The sequence below is a fragment of the Apostichopus japonicus genome, chromosome 2 (genome assembly GCF_037975245.1).
Source record: "Apostichopus japonicus isolate 1M-3 chromosome 2, ASM3797524v1, whole genome shotgun sequence".
NCBI classification, from domain to species: Eukaryota; Metazoa; Echinodermata; class Holothuroidea; order Aspidochirotida; family Stichopodidae; genus Apostichopus; species Apostichopus japonicus.
The window spans coordinates 21136873-21154053 of record NC_092562.1 but is presented as its reverse complement, the minus strand read 5'-3'; the positions used below and the strand labels follow the sequence as shown (position 1 = coordinate 21154053).

The window sequence follows — 17181 nt, the reverse complement described above, 5'->3', positions numbered from 1 at the left end:
ATGGATTATTTATACCTGTATAATCTGCCCCCCCCCTCACCCCTCGCACAATACCTCACTTTATATTTGATCCATCATATTATCAATATGTACAATCAATATGTATATCACTTGTTTATAATTATAATATCAGTCAGAACTTCAATATGTGTACGCAGCCCAATCTGCAGTACAGCCCAATACTTGTTTCAGTATCTTTTAATCACTGCGAATGGGTTGCACTGCACTGCATGGGGTCTATAGGCTAAGACTTGAGTTCTGTAAATGATGACTGTTTCTGTAAGAAAACGACGGCAACAAGACATGAACAGCAAGACTTTATTCATACCATCAGCAGAATCAGAAAACATAATTTATTTCTTGAAAGGAGGATGGGGAGAAATAATGTAGGCGCCAGGACATAGAGTTAAGAACCGTGGTAAAGGTTTTACTATACATGTGCTGTATAAGATATACTAAAAGTCTTCATGGTGAATTTGCACGCGGGACGGATCCTGGATTCTAAAAAGGATGGGAGTTTTACTCCCTGCATGGAGTCGTCGAAGCCGGCCGACTCTCGTGTAAGGGGACTGGGGGTTCTCCCCTCCCCCAGGATGTTTGGAAGTTTAGACGTGAAATTGTGCGTTATGAGGCATAATATAAAATTAGGTCTACAATTGGACCTTCGCACTAGTTTGTGCTAATAACTTCTTTTTCGTGTGGAGTTTGCAATGAGTTAACACCACCAACACCCTCTGGATCCGCGCCTAAGACTATCTGTGAATTCTGAAAGAGGGGCCCTGTTATGTAATTCTGAGTCATTTGGGTTGACATGACACAATCACTCCCAAAGGCTACGTGGTAAATTCGTATTAGCCTAATGATAATTCTTAAAAGGCATAGCATATTAATGGCTTCTACAACCCGCCATGCATTCTGCGACATAGTGAATTAAATTGACAGCGAAAACTCAGCGCTTCCATAGCAGCAATATTATATCATGATCGGCACAGAGTTTATATTTAAAACTTAAAACCATATGCCCAAGATTGATACTTGATACACAACAACCTTGCATTTCTCATCCAAGGAATTGAATAGGCTATAAAATCTACAATTTCACAATATTTTGATTATATCTTGCTGGAAGAATGAGAACAGTTGGATATTACTGACAAACCTTTCTGTGTTCATGCTCACAAACTAAATCATGTGCCGATTCTACTTTGTGATTTAACAGATGTTTTAATTCCCTATAGTGCCTTACACAACGAGACTGTCTGTCATGCCGAATGACATTTATGGGCTTTTTTCCACTTTCAAATTGTTTATTTTCGGTTTTCTGATAAACCCTCTTTCCAAAGAGGGATTTAGAAGATAGAACTATTGCAATTACAGTATGCAGAAAACACAGCTCTCTTTCATCTCTGTGGTGTCTCACTATTCGTTGAAAAACCTAACCACAAGGTATCGGGTAGAAACCAAAAGAAAAAATCTATATCCCACGTAGTACACTTTGTTTGCCTTTTCTTTGGCTTAAGGAAAAACACAAGTGCCTATTAAACACAGAGCCTGACTTCGCAGGCAAAAGGGAATGACGCAAGCTGACAACAAAACTAGATTACGTCTGTTTATAACGCAGTGATTAACGCTCCATTGAATTGGAGATAATTGGAGGTACATAATGTTGTTTTGAAAAATCAGAAAAAATATGAGTCGAAACTTTTACTATAGACCAGTTGCAGTTAATTGAAGTTTTTTTTTGTCAATGACGTCACGACTGTTGGTAAAATGCTCAAAATATAGTCACTAGTCGTCACTTAGCTTGTCATTTAGCCTCTGAAGAAGATCCTGCTAGGATCAAAACGTCAGGCCAACTTACTTTTACACATTCTATTACACAGGCTCTCTAGTGGATAAGCCGTTTGCTAACAGTTTTATTTTATTTTGAATATCATATCACATCAGAAGTTGCCAAAAGTCTCGCTGTTGTTGACTCACATGAAAGCAGAGTTGTTGTACAACGGAGTACAACGGTATGAGTTGGAGTACATGTACATATTTGTGATGTGTATTCAAGACTCGTAGTATACGGAGTACAACATCATAAGTATGAGTACAAGTAATATTCCCCTTGGTATGATGGTACAGGGATCTTAGCATGAGTACATACACGTATATACATAATTTTGCACTATAGTTCATATGCACACAATTTAAAATATCACTATAGTACCAGTAGAGTACCAAATCATGAAGGCAAGTAGGCCTATATACGAAAACAGATGACTTTGTTAAAATACGCCGTACTAGTATGAACTCATAACAAGTGTGCAGGAAAGTGTTAACAGTCGTTTTTTAATTTTATTTTAAGGAGCTATTTTTGAAAGTCAATTTGCATGATTTAGCCTTTTACTTTAAACCGGAACGAATGGCCATCTGTCAATTTCCTGTAGGAAACCAATAATGTAATGGAAAAGAACATTCTTTTTCTTGGCTCTGGAGTGACATGTGACTTTTGAATAAAACGAAAACACTGATCACAAGATCTCAGATAAAAGCCAAAACACGTAGAAAAACCGACAGCATACGGTGGCTAAGTAGGGCCATATGCGATAAAAAAAATTAACTTAAGAGGTAAAAAAAAGTTGTCAAAATTTTGACTTAAAAAGTCAAAATTTTGAGATAAAAGGTCAAACTTTTGAGATAAAAAGTCAAAATTTTGAGACAACGAGTCAACTTTTTAGATTTGGAGACACCCCAACCCCTAGTCCCTATTAAACCACCGTAACAGCCTGCTGTTACTTTCTTTTTGTCGATTCTTTTGATGGGTGATGTTTGATGTAGCGGGTTCACAGGAGATAACGATGGACTAATCATGAACGTTCCTTTGAATTAAAAAATAATTTAAGCCGACTGAGGTTTTGTAAAAACTGTGTCATATTGATAAGTATTTGAAAAATTTCTCAAAATTTAAGCCGACGTATTCTACACATATGATGAAATTTGCAGTTCGAGTCTCGGTTTTAAAGTGGCGGTAAAATGCCAAAATTAATTTAAAAAGTGGCCAATTTTTGAAGGTCGCTTATCCTGGCCTCTAGGAAGCAGTGTATCACTATTCTTTTATTTTATGAAGATGCTATTTGCAGGCAAATGGAAGAATAGAGAAACGAAACGACGGAACGAGCAATTTGTAAAGCATCATTTAAAATTTCCACTGAACTAATTATAATTTTAGCTACTGAGGTTTGAAATGTTGGTCATTTTGAATCGAAAGTATTTTTAATGTTCAAAACCTTGATGTTTAACATACTGCTTAACCACAACCGTTTTATCGATATTTCGTGTTTTGTTGTCGTTTTATTTTGCAGCACCAACAAATATTCAATTCAGTGCGTTAGATCTGAACCTGTCGATGACGTGGAGTCCACCCCTAGCAACAAAATGGCGGAATGAGACAATCATGTATACTGTGGCGGATAATAATGGGTATAGCTCTATCTAAATACTCCCATACAGTGGGCGCTTTCTAAATCTAGTTCTTTAGACTACTAAAATGATTTTACTTATTAGCAAATAAAAACTTTAAGAAAATGCTGAAAATACAAACTACTTCAAAAAATCCAATATATGTAGATACGCAGGTTTCAATTTTATACAAATCACTTTCCTTTTCACAATCCCATTGGTTAATATCCATCCATCCATCCATCCATCCATCCATCCATCCATCCATCCATCCATCCATCCATCCATCCATCCATCCATCCATCCATCCATCCATCCATCCATCCATCCATCCATCCATCCATCCATCCATCCATCCATCCATCCATCCATCCATCCATCCATCCATCCATCCATCCATCCATCCATCCATCCATCCATCCATCCATCCATCCATCCATCCATCCATCCATCCATCCATCCATCCATCCATCCATCCATCCATCCATCCATCCATCCATCCATCCATCCATCCATCCATCCATCCATCCATCCATCCATCCATCCATCCATCCATCCATCCATCCATCCATCCATCCATCCATCCATCCATCCATCCATCCATCCATCCATCCATCCATCCATCCATCCATCCATCCATCCATCCATCCATCCATCCATCCATCCATCCATCCATCCATCCATCCATCCATCCATCCATCCATCCATCCATCCATCCATCCATCCATCCATCCATCCATCCATCCATCCATCCATCCATCCATCCATCCATCCATCCATCCATCCATCCATCCATCCATCCATCCATCCATCCATCCATCCATTCACCCACCCACCCACCCACCCATCCATCCATCCACCCACCCACCCACCCATCCATCCATCCATCCATCCATCCATCCATCCATCTATCTGTCTATCTGTCTGTATGTCTGTCTATCTATCTGTATCTCCGTCTGTCTGTCTGTTTGTCTATATCCACACTGGGAATAAGTACATTGAATTGTGTTAACTCAACGACGTTAGCATACACGTATACATAATTATAAATCGCTTTTACAAATATCATTTATGTAATTACATAACTTTTACCTTGTCATACTTCAGCGCCTCTCTCTGGGTGGTGTACATATATTATCCGTTGAGTAGGCGGTGGCTAGAGGTGAAAATATAAAGTTAAATAAAAGCAAAAGTTACAGACGTATGCACTTTCAGTCTAGATACAGAGAAGGCTGGAGGTTTCGAATTTACATAGGTTGTTGTCTTCAATTAACCTCTTTTTGGCTAAATAAACCGGAATTAAATCCAATCGATTTAAATGCCAGTTTTTATTCGTTTGTAATTAGTGATCAATCCAATAAAATTGACACTGTACTTGATTATAATTGGGAAACACATGTCACCATTCAGATGTTTATTTATATGACTAACAAGTGATTTGCTTTATATAGATCGTTGCCACTATGACGTCATAATTTTCAACACCACGTATCTTATAGGCACAACAATGTCTGCTTGAAAGAAATTGTTATATACGTATGCACTGAATACACAAAGTCGATTGTATAAAAGGAATAAAGTAGTGGATCCGTTTGGGTAAACAAGAAGAACAAATTCTGCTTCCATTTTCTAACCCATCTATAATCTGCTACGTCTACAGCAAAACTGATGTCATCGTTCCGTCCTGTGTGAATCTAACAACAACTACCTGTAATCTACTGGAACGATTTCCAACCATAAAAGAACTTACGAGAAGAGACCTCAACTATTTCAAAGTAACGGCTATCTCTGACGTCAGAGATTCATTTAGAGGATTCTCTACGAAATCCTTTTCAAAATACCGCTTCAGTAAGTATGCTGCTCTTTCTTGTTACTGCTTAGTAAGAACAAATATTAAAACAAACAAGATTAAGAAGCCTCTCTTAATGGTATACCAAACTACTACATCATGATTGTCAACAAATGATCACCATGACAACGGTGGTAACACTGCGCGTATGAAGCTATGAGTGTTATGCAAATACATTCTAAAGTTGTCCAAGTGTTAAAAATGTATTGTAGGTTGAGTTCTGGAAATGTAACCGATGAAGCATATCCGGAAAGTTTCGCATTACTACTACTATAACATCGTCCCTTATATATCCTTCCCAGATTTTGTACAGGATTCCAACGATATAACAAACGAAGGCACAAGCCTTTGTATGTGACTGGTGGGGGGGGAGGGGGTGAAGGGAGCTGGAGAAACCCTTCTTTTCCTTACTCCTGCTGTTGATAGGAATAACCAAACCTTGTAACCATTGTACGTGGTATACCCCCACTTGTCAACGATTGGACATGACCCATGGGAACTGCGGGTGATGTGGGTTGTCTTTGGAGCACAGGGTGGCAGGGGGTTGTGGAAATCTGAAGGTATAGATAAATTTCGAGGAGCAGAGGGAGATGTGGCTTCGATTAGGATACTCCGTGCATCCCCTCCCCCTCCCCCTCCCCACGACTTCGCCGCCTCCGTTAGGGCATATATAAAGTTAACCATGTGCATGATGTTATTTCTTACAGCCACCTCGGCTCCTATCATAACCAAGATAAAAGTAGGCAGCCGAAATGCTACCGTCACATATCAAGGACCAGAGACACATTACGCGAAAAGGAGCGGGCAAAAGTTGATTATGGTTGAGAAAACTCTATTGAACCAACGAATAGAAAATATTTATTTCAACTGGTCTTTGTTCAAGGTTGGAGGTCCTTATAAAATTGTAAGTATATATATTCTGTTTTGGTTTTTACATATAGTAAAATCCAGAGGCGGCAGAAAGAGGATTCAATCTGGAGGGAGAAGGGGGGGGGTTGTGCAACATTTCAGGGGCAGTGGAACATGTGACTTCCATTGGAGGGGCCGGGGGAGGGGGGGACATCACAACCTGACAACTCATTCCGTACCACAAGTTCCAGCATTTGAAATTGTTTCAATAAAAATAATTTTTGAATTACATAAATGTTGCCCCTGCCAACATCGTTCATATATAGGTAAAATATAATGCCAGTCTCAGATGTCTCACATGTCACTTACATGTGGTCTATATCTTATAGCGGTGTGAACTATGTTTGTGTGCGCTTGGTTTGAAATCGGACAATCTTTTTGGCTCCATATTTGTATACAGAGATCAACAGAACCACAAAGGTCTAAGAATGGATTTGGCAAAGCTGATATTGTGTCCCTGGAACCTTACACGAATTATATCATCAAAGTCAGAGGCAGACTGCATAACAAGTTTTCAGCCACAGCCGCCGAACAACAATTTCAAACTTTACAGGAAGGTATGAAACTATACTAGATATTGGTTTGAGTGAATGGTATCAAACAAGCAAAATACATACACGCAAATATATATATATATATATAACAAATGACAATACGAAACAAAGTAACACAAACAACCAATAAAGAACAAAGCCAAATAAAAATAACAGACATATAAAACCATAAAGATATAAGCAAGTAATAGAACAATCAATGAAACAATTAATCAATTCAATCAACCAAATCTTCATCTCACTTTCAAAAGTTTGTGTATTTCGGCTTGAAACCGAAAAGGATTATAAAGCTAGCTAGAACAGCTTGTTGATTGTATACAACACCTGGTATTTCTCTGCACACAAACTATATATACTCTTTGTCTGTAACAGTAAAGTACGGAGAGCCAAACGTTCCATAAATGTCGAAAAAGAAAGTGAAGTGTCCAAGTTAATATATATATGTCCAAATCGATATCAACATGTTACAATTCGATATCAGCATGTTACAATTCCATATGAACATGTCGAAACAAAATACAATATGCCATTGCGTCTATCAACATGTCAAATTCAACATCAGCATGTCGAAAACTTGTAACAGCATGCCATTACTACATTGGTCATGTCAACATGCTATATTTACGTCGTGCTATAATTTTGGCACTTCGGCGCGCGCCAACGTTTCGTATATGTCGAGATTTATTCCAGTATGTCCAAAACTTGTGTCAGCATGGTGAGCGAAGAGTAGTGAAGTATTGCCATGACAACGTTGCACATGGTTCGTGTCGTTCACACGGTACTATGGTTGAATATACTGTAGCGGAAAGCTACGACTTTTCCTTAGTGAGATACGTTTCGTTCCCTCAGGGGTTACATCTGTTGCGCTCCGCGGAGGTAACGAGAGATGTTTATCCGAAACAGGAACAGGAACTGATTACGTAATTTTGCTATATCGATGCAGGGAGCTGTTAGAGTAGCAGCTCCCTGTTAGAGTAGCAGCTCCCTGATCGATGTATTCGCGTGACTGGCATAGGCAGGCACGGCGGTGGGTGTGTGAGTCGATCCCATTGGTCGCAACTCATCTGAAAAACTGTGACCTTCACCTGCAACAGACATACAGTTTAAGTACTGTAAAAATATTAAAGCATTCTGAGTACTCTTAACTTTCATGTAACGTTTTTTAAGGGCAAATGGCACATAACCTGCTAATTATCTTAGAATTTGTTCCTCATGTTTTTCAACAATTCAGTATCTTCCAAATTTATGTCGTCTGGAACATCCAGCCTCTCAAACTCTTCAATCATCAGCTTCACCATAAATTCAACTATATCCTGTAGCATGAACATTTCTAATGTCCTCGGCGGATGCCAAGTTTTTTGGCAGCCATGTTTCGTGTTAAATTAATTTTGTTAATTTTATAACACTAGGTTCCCAATGCAATAACAAACAGCACTAACGTTATTTGCCTAACGAACGAAGAAAAGTTTTATTTCATTTCATTTATTTTTCCATTTCCTCACAATGTTTATATAATAATAGGACTGTGAAGACAATACCATGCAAAGAAAATAATAAGTAATAAATCATATAAAAGAAAAATAATGGAAATTTCGGAGAGAAAATGGTGGAAGGGCTTGGAAGCCGTAGCTTGTACAAGAAGCCCACCAAAAATAAAGATAACAAGTATAAAGTATATGGGCAAGATAATAAAGCCCCTTACACTTGACTAAAAGTACCTATTTCGCCATTACTTGTTCATATATTGCGATGAAATATATGCTGAGATAAACAATTAATTATTAAATACGAATCTTCGCATGATTCGGTGAGAAATGAAAGATATATTCCGATCGAAATTCTTACAGGTATGCGTAACGTAACATATATGAGTACTGTGTATACTATTTCAATTACATATACGTTAGGATCGGAGTGTCTGTTGTTATGTTGTGAGGGACGCTATATACGAAATGACCTTTGTACCAGGATTACGTAATAGCTGATGATGGCTTTACCAGTGTTTGTGCCCTGAGGCATGTTTACTTATGGCGATCAAATTTTGTCGGTTACAATGATACTTCAAAGTGGGTTTTCTCCTTCTGTTTATAGCTCCATGATTCAACCATAGTACCGTGTGAACGACACGAACCATGTGCAACGTTGTCATGGCAATACTTCACTACTCTTCGCTCACCATGCTGACACAAGTTTTGGACATACTGAAATAAATCTCGACATATACGAAACGTTGGCGCGCGCCGAAGTGCCAAAATTATAGCACGACGTAAATATAGCATGTTGACATGACCAATGTAGTAATGGCATGCTGTTACAAGTTTTCGACATGCTGATGTTGAATTTGACATGTTGATAGACGCAATGGCATATTGTATTTTGTTTCGACATGTTCATATGGAATTGTAACATGCTGATATCGAATTGTAACATGTTGATATCGATTTGGACATATATATATTAACTTGGACACTTCACTTTCTTTTTCGACATTTATGGAACGTTTGGCTCTCCGTAGTAAAGAGTCACGTTAGATTGTACCGTACATATATGTGAAGGTCGGATTATTTGAATCAAACATGAAAGATTAAAATAAATATAGTGGTAACACGTTACCTACCAGGTGTGTCATACCTATATGAATATGGAAACCCTACTTTGCATATAAGAATTGGGAAGGTCGGTGATGTCATTATACTGATAAGTAAGGTAAGGGAACAGATATATGAACAATTCCCTTGTGTTGTGATGGATGCGAGGATGGGCCAAGGTTGAAGAGGTTGAACACGCCTTCCAGTTAACTCTCCAGCTCTCCTTGTTGTTTTCATTATGGAATATTAATTCGATTTTCTCTGAATTCAATTCTTTCTTTCAGCGCCAGAGTTTGGTCCGACGGTATTGGGACACAATGTAATAAGACGTAATTGTGACTTAAGGGATGTAACTGTTTCATGGAAGGTGAGCTTATAGTTGGGCCGTCGGCCCTCGATTTCATTTAGCCTCTGAAAATTATAAGCTGATGAATGGTTTCTTGATACTGATTCACCGAATCCATTGCGCCTATAACGTACAGGCCACCAAACACAAGTAGATACAGAAAAGATTCTGGTGAACTTAGTTAAACTATAAATAAGAAGAGAAACAAAAGTGGCAACATTCCTAAATAAGCGACCCTCGCTGAAATTTGAAAGCAAATATCGATAAATGAATAAATAGTCAAAACATCTTTAAAATAATTTCAATTCTTTTTGCCGTTTATGGAGCAGTGCTTTATGAGAGTGTGCATCAGGTGGATCATCAGTTGATGACAGATGGCTTATCAGGTGACTTTAGGTGGTGTATCTATCAGGTGGTGTCATGTGGTTTGTCAGGTGATATCCAATGATTTATCAGGTGGTATCAGGTGATATCAGGTGGTGTCAGGTGGTTACAATGTGATGTTAGGTGGCAAAATGATTGATGGTAGGTGGTTTATCAACTGATGTGACATGGTTTATCAGGTAATCTTATAGATGATTAGAAAGTGTTGCCAGGTGGCTTATCAGCCGGTGTCAGGTGATTTATTATAAGTTGTCAGATGGTATAACAAATGGTAACTATGGATACCTTCGTTACTAATTAACTGTAAACGAACTAAAATTTAATTTTAATTAGTGTTACTTGGCAACAGACTCACATAAACAAGGAATGCGAGCTCATGATGTTTTGTTTATACCAGAACGTTTTGATTTCTAACATGAAGTTTTGATTTTCATAATCATTATGATGGTAAACAAATACCCAAGAAGTGTGACTTCCGAGGGACACTTCAAAAAGCAAAAGTAGATAATTGATTAGAAAACCAGAAACGTTCCAAAGATATATGTGCAAATAAAAATTGTCATCGAATAACCTTACCAGGGAATCTTTTCCGAAATACTCGAGTTTTTTGGTTTTCTGGCAAATATTTGGAAGCTTAAACTGCATACTAAATGTATAGTCCAGAGGATTATTAGTAATATAAGAATTTATTATAATTTTTGTATTATTAGCTGATGAAAGAGGTACGGTATATGTCTAATTACCATGTAGTGAAATTCACACATCATATCTGTTCTCTTATAAGGCTATGGTATAATATATGACAATTTCAACAAGAAATATCTCGAAAACGCAATGTACAAACTTTCCCCACGATACGATCTTCTTTCATTAGACAAACTAACTTTTCCTCTGGAGTACCCTTTGAGACATCCATATCGCCACTCTCTAGTAAGGGGCACAGTCTACTAAACAGTTTCACAAGGCAGGGCCATAACACTTGTTGTTTTTGAAGTTTATATCAGCCTTGTCAGGACTGCACGACTATTCCTCTCATTTACTCATATATTCAACTTAGATTTTAACAAGTTTTTACTTATCGCTTCTTTGGCAAGATCCGATATGACGAAAAGATCAAGGGACCACTCTCCTGGTTAAACGTCACATATAACAGCACAGTCAGAAATGCAGCACATTTGTCATTGGCGCCATCGATACGCGAAGTAACTTTGCGGGACTTGAGTCGATGGAACAATTACGACGTCATCATTACGTCAGCAAATACAGGTGGACGTCGTAATGGAGAAGTTTACACCATTGATGAAGATGACCATCATACAAGTAAGTGGGCACACAGTTCATTTTCATAACAACGATTTACGGTCTGGGGTAAAGGCGTGGTAAGGGAATGGGATGGGGAGAGGAATGGGGGAGGGGAATGGGGAGGGGGTGAGGAAGGGAGGGGTGGGGTGGGGTGGGGTGGGGTAGAAGTGGTAGTTGGATATTGGAAGGTAAAACGGGGTAATGGAGGAGATTGGGACGGTTGATGGCACATGTTTGTGCTAAGTGGAATATAACCTAGCTGAAATATCATATTCAGATTTGGAATCCGAATATCCAGTGATACGACATTATTCCTAGGATCTCGTAACAGATAAAGGGGTCGTTTCTTTTATTTTACTTCAGTGGTCTTCGTTATGATAAAATTAGCAAGCTTTTGAACTTTCGTTGACCCAACAAAAACTTGATAGTTTCTTTTTACAGAATGTCTTCCTGCTTGATAATACAAACATTATGTATACGGGTTAATCTGATTCGTGTAACTGATCCAAACCCTGATTCCTGCTAAAACCCAGTGGATCTATTTTCCTTCACTCTCTCTCTCTCTTTTCATGCGAGTCCACATATTCATACATATTCATTCATACATATTCATTCATACATATTCATTCATATATATATTCATACATATTCATACATATTCTTACATAGTCATCTCTTTTCATGACAGAATCTTATTTACCAACCATTCAATACGTGACCAGAACTTCAGAGAGTGATTTTGTATTGATGTGGAAACCGCCTAAAAATCATCTGAATTGCATTACCGGTTATGACGTCAAAACATCCATCGGCGGCAAGCAAGAAGTATCGGTTACCGTGAATGGTCCCAATACAACTATGGTCGCTCTGCATTTTCAACATACCGGAAGATACCATATATCGATCAGCCCTAATGTACACGATAGAGTGAAAACAGTGGTATCAACTTCAATCTCGTACGATGTTGAAAGTAAGTTACCGGTTTTTCGTTGTAACATTTATAATTTGTCACACTAAACTTGTTTCGTGGTATCATCACTGCGTAGTTTATCCAAAAATATGCTAGAGAGAATGGTTTGGGAGGGGTTAAGCTAGAGACAGGGTCAAAGAGTTTGTTTACTTCTCAGCCCACAATACTATGTTTTTAGAGGATCATGATATTTATTCCATGATTTTCATGACGTCTGTACAAAATAAAAAATGGGTATGGGCTCCGCTCTTAGAATTTAAAAAAAAAGTATTCTTCGACACGTGTTAACGTATAGATATTATAGCCTTTTCAACATGGTTACAAAAAAGTAACCAAATGACGTTATAGAAACTTTACAAAGTAGCGATGCGACATCGTTGCCATGCGCTTGAACATCTAACAATATAAGAACGTCGTTTTTCGACGTACTGTTTTAACATTCGTAATTCAAGTAATGTTTTGAATATTTTATGTGTTAGCTATATTTTTTCCTTTCCCAATTTCTTCACATAACTAACTGAAACTGAAAATCTTCAAAGTCTGTTGAACTTAATCCCGATTGTTCCTACGGATACTAGTAACTTTATCGTCTGTTTTTGCAGACCCTAAAAGATCCGATTTGTTACTTGTTGGGATTATTCTGATTCTTCTCGTGATCACTATTCTGGCTGTCTTTATTACGGCGAAGAAGTTATGCTGTGACATGTCTCGCATTCCCGATTTTTCTCTGACTAAACCTGTGGTAAGTTGACACGACTATATTTATATACATGAAACTTGCACCCAATTGGTATACAAGTTTTCCTGTACAGTACGGTACTAACATGTCCTGCTTCAAAGCACTCATACTGACAGTATATACGAACAGTCTGATGATCAAAGTTGTTTAACCGGATAAAGGTTAGGAACTGTCTGTACTGTCAGTACGATTGGTTTGAAGCATGATAGGGGAGGACAGTATATAGTGGTATTAGCACTTGGAAAGTCGTCCCAAGTGCCTGTGTTGCATCTTTATGTCAGTAGGAATATTCATAACGGACTGACCACCCCCAGCCAATTGGGACAATTTCCTAATGCTAATACCTCTCTAAACTGTACTCCAATATCATGCTCTCAAAGCACTGGTATTGACAGTACAAACAGTTCCTAACCTTGATCTGATAGAATCATGATATTTATCCTGCTCGTACTGACAATACAAGTGCTCTGAAAGCGGGACAAGTCACTACAGTATAGAAAAGATTATCCCAACTGGGTGCCACCCCCACCACACACATACTCTCCAGTGTGCTTTGGTTAATAATTTGTTCACTTCCGGAGCACCTATATTACAATCGACTGGCTTCATCGGCAAACGTGATTTTGGTGTCCCTTCTCAAATCATCTATAATATATTCGTGTATGTTTCTGACAATTTTACCAAACCGATTGCGAATTATGTGCATGGCTATTTTGAATATGCATAGCCCGGCTCTGTGATTCAGTCTGACGGAAGGAAATGTATATACTTAGCAATCGGGAGGTTCCGGGTTCCATACCCGGTCGGGTCATATAGTAAGGTGGGTTTTTCATCCAAGAGCAATCTACGGTTTTACCATCTGAAATGACTTTCTAAATTGAAAAGATTCCAAAATTGAGATAAAATGTTGAATTGGAAGCCACCCGATGTGTAAGTTGTAATCACAAGTTCTCCCACGCTTAAGCGTCGTAAAAATAACTGATTATTATTATTATTATTAATATTATTATTATTATTATTAATATTTTTATTATTATTATCATTATTATTATTATTGTTATTATTATTATTATTAATTTTTTATTAAAGTAATTTTCGCTTTGCGCTGTACAACGGTGCTGGTGATTCCTTGGTGTCATTCAAACCACATATGGAGGGGGCATACTTACGACATTTGCAATTAAAGTGCATCTGTGACATGTTGGCCCGAAATATTAGCACACTCAAATTCGTAGACGTTTTCAAAAGAAACTTCATATAGTGGTTCTGTATATTCTCAACCATTGTTGTGTTTTCAATAAAAACATGTAAAGCATAAAGAAACATGTAAAAAATAAATGATTTTCAATCTACTTTGAAATGATTTTGTCGCCCAGAACGGTTCTCATATTATTTGTGTAGATCACATTGAATGTCTCAAACCCCCTTTTGTAAGTTAGGGTATGGAGAGCAGATAACAATGCTATACCAAAATATATAGAAGCTGCATGAATGGGTTTGGTATTACAAACAATTCTTGATTTTGAAAGTTTAAACTCATTTAAACTTTTTTTATATGTAGATTCAGATATTCAGTGATCGACCAATGAAGCTACGTTCACCACCTGAGAAGGAAATATTTCACAGGCCACTATCTAGTGAAGACCAAAAGCATGCATTTAACACCACTGAGATCTCTCATTCCTATGCAAGCCAGGAGGAAATTGACGTGTTTGAGGAATCTCCCATTAAAGAGCTTGATATGAGGTCTTTCCAAAAAGAAGGAGATCTGATAATAGAGGAGGTGTTGACAGTTGATATTCCGAAAACTTTTGGCTATGTAAGACACTGTCTCATGTCCACGGAGTCCAGTGATTCTGGTTTCTGGACGGCACCTTACGATGGGTCATTCGTAAATGATGGCGCCCGACCTTCATCATATGAGAGCATTCCTACACCATCGGCGAATAAATGGTCTTCACCTGAGAATACCACATCTGGATCGACGTCCGGTAGTGAGTCGTCAGTTGAGAGCAACCAGGTACTACCGCCTACCGATGGAAATTTGGTTTTGACATCGTCATCATCACCTAGCAACAGATCTTCACGTGAGGTTGAACCTACATCACCACCTATCATCACATCCTCCAGTGAGTGTGTTACGTCATCACCACCTGTCAATAGGTCCCCATACGAGGTTATCCCGTCATCGCCACTGTTCATCGAGTCTTCAAATGGTTTTGTCCCGCCTTCACCATCTGTCGACAGATCGTCGAGTGAGGGCGTCCCTGTGTCTTCACGTGAAAATTTCCCGTCGTCGCCATCTTTAAACAGAAGTTCAAATATCAGCGAGCCGTCATCCTCACTCTCCGGTGCATCTCCACACCGTAGCAGCACAGTGTCACCATCACATACCAATTCATCTACATGCTTGGACGTTTCGTCGCCACCAGATGGTTCTATGGCATCATCACCATCTCAAAGTGGCACAAAACACGAGCCTAGGATGGTATCCTCAACTGGACCTTATGTTTCACACGCTGAACTAACGAGCAAAGGGAGTTCACAATGTTTCGATACACAAGTTACTTCCTACGTAAAAGTGGACGAAATGAGTCGCTTCGTGAAATGATTGGTCTCGGATTGAAGTCTTCCAAGTAACAAAGAGAAGTGAAAATCTACTTTTAGTTGAATCAGAAAATTTAAACATTATATAACGGCACTTTGTGCTAAAAAACTTGTGCATTTCCTGTTATGCTTGGTCTTGATTATGATACTTTTAATTTTATTATTGTACAAATTTATGTCACCTTGGTCTACTCTTTCTCACCCAAATCGGTTATTCGAAAGTTTTGTAAGCGGTTAACCGTTTTCATATCCTGTCACCTTCGGCATATTTTATCGCATTTCATGTCCTGTATATATTAAGCACGGTAAATGGAATTTCATTCTTCTCCATCTTAATCATTGTGTTTAATATAAACCAGTGGTTTTATCCCACGGTCTGGAAATATAAAAATAAAATTGTAATATAAATAATAAGTAATAAGTTTCGTAATGTATAAACTAAATATCTTGAGTATGTATACATCTTCAAAATAATAAACAAGGTAAAAATAATTTCGGTTTTAACTTATAATATGTAAATACATATCTTCTAAATTCGGTGCCCACGGTGGGATATTGTTTTGTATGCTGTTCTTTCATGTGGCGTTGCAGAGCACTCGTATTGACAGATTGAGCAGTACGAGTATATGATCCTGTTTGGATCAGATAACTGCAAGGAATTGTTCGTACTTACAGTACGAGTTCTTTGAAGCATGAAATAGGAGGAGAGTGTAGAGTGGTATTAGCATTAGGAACTTGTTCCAAATGACTTTTCGATTAATATGAATATCGTTATCCGTTCATTTCACCCACCCCCCCCCCTCCTCCACCCTCTCACTCTATCAATCGTGCTTTCTTCTCTCTCAGATGTTGTTTAAGACACCACAAATTGAATACCGGTATATGTAATAATACGGACTTGTAAAATTTACTCAGGGAATTTTTGGGTATACAGTTCTTTGGTCTAAGGGTCATTTGTGTGTAATTTGTTGTACTGTTTCATAACTTTTAAACTGCTGAAAATATAGGGAGAAAATGTAATCAAACCACACGTGAAATTGTTCCTTCTTTCCACTGAACTGGCATTATTTTTTGTTTTACCTTCTATTTAAGTGTTATATGTATGGAGTGTGTGCATTCGATCTTGATACTCGTAACGTTAAGTCCAGGATACGGCATCTACGCGACCGTGTAATGTTTCAGAACAATTAACCGGTATATCAACAATGATATCAACAATTAACCGGTATATTAACCGGTATATATACGCTTTGGTTAATACCCACATACAACACACCTCAGTGGACTTTACATTCCCCTTTACACCATTGAGCGAATATGCTTGATTAGTCAGGAATGTAAATAGTGCAATCTATCAACACTCAAATCTGACTGATGGTTATATCACAAGATCTCTCAGACGCGTGCGACTTAAAATAGGCGGTTGGAGTGTCCGGCCCACAATCTGTAGGTTCCAGGTTCTAAACCTCGCTCGGAATCAAATTTT

At 38.2% G+C, this 17181-nt stretch overlaps 1 protein-coding gene across 1 annotated transcript in view; it reads left to right on the top strand.

Moving 5' to 3' along the window:
* LOC139981956 (uncharacterized) overlaps positions 1–16187 on the top strand; it is an 18022-nt gene extending 1835 nt beyond the window's left edge. The window contains exons 2-10 of the mRNA XM_071994401.1: positions 3351–3468; positions 5108–5295; positions 6004–6200; positions 6606–6762; positions 9632–9714; positions 11172–11397; positions 12068–12349; positions 12952–13091; positions 14650–16187. Coding sequence (XP_071850502.1) covers positions 3351–3468; positions 5108–5295; positions 6004–6200; positions 6606–6762; positions 9632–9714; positions 11172–11397; positions 12068–12349; positions 12952–13091; positions 14650–15699 — 2441 coding nt within the window. The 3' untranslated portion in view covers positions 15700–16187. The remainder of the gene's footprint in view (positions 1–3350; positions 3469–5107; positions 5296–6003; positions 6201–6605; positions 6763–9631; positions 9715–11171; positions 11398–12067; positions 12350–12951; positions 13092–14649) is intronic.
* Positions 16188–17181: the final 994 nt, after the last annotated feature.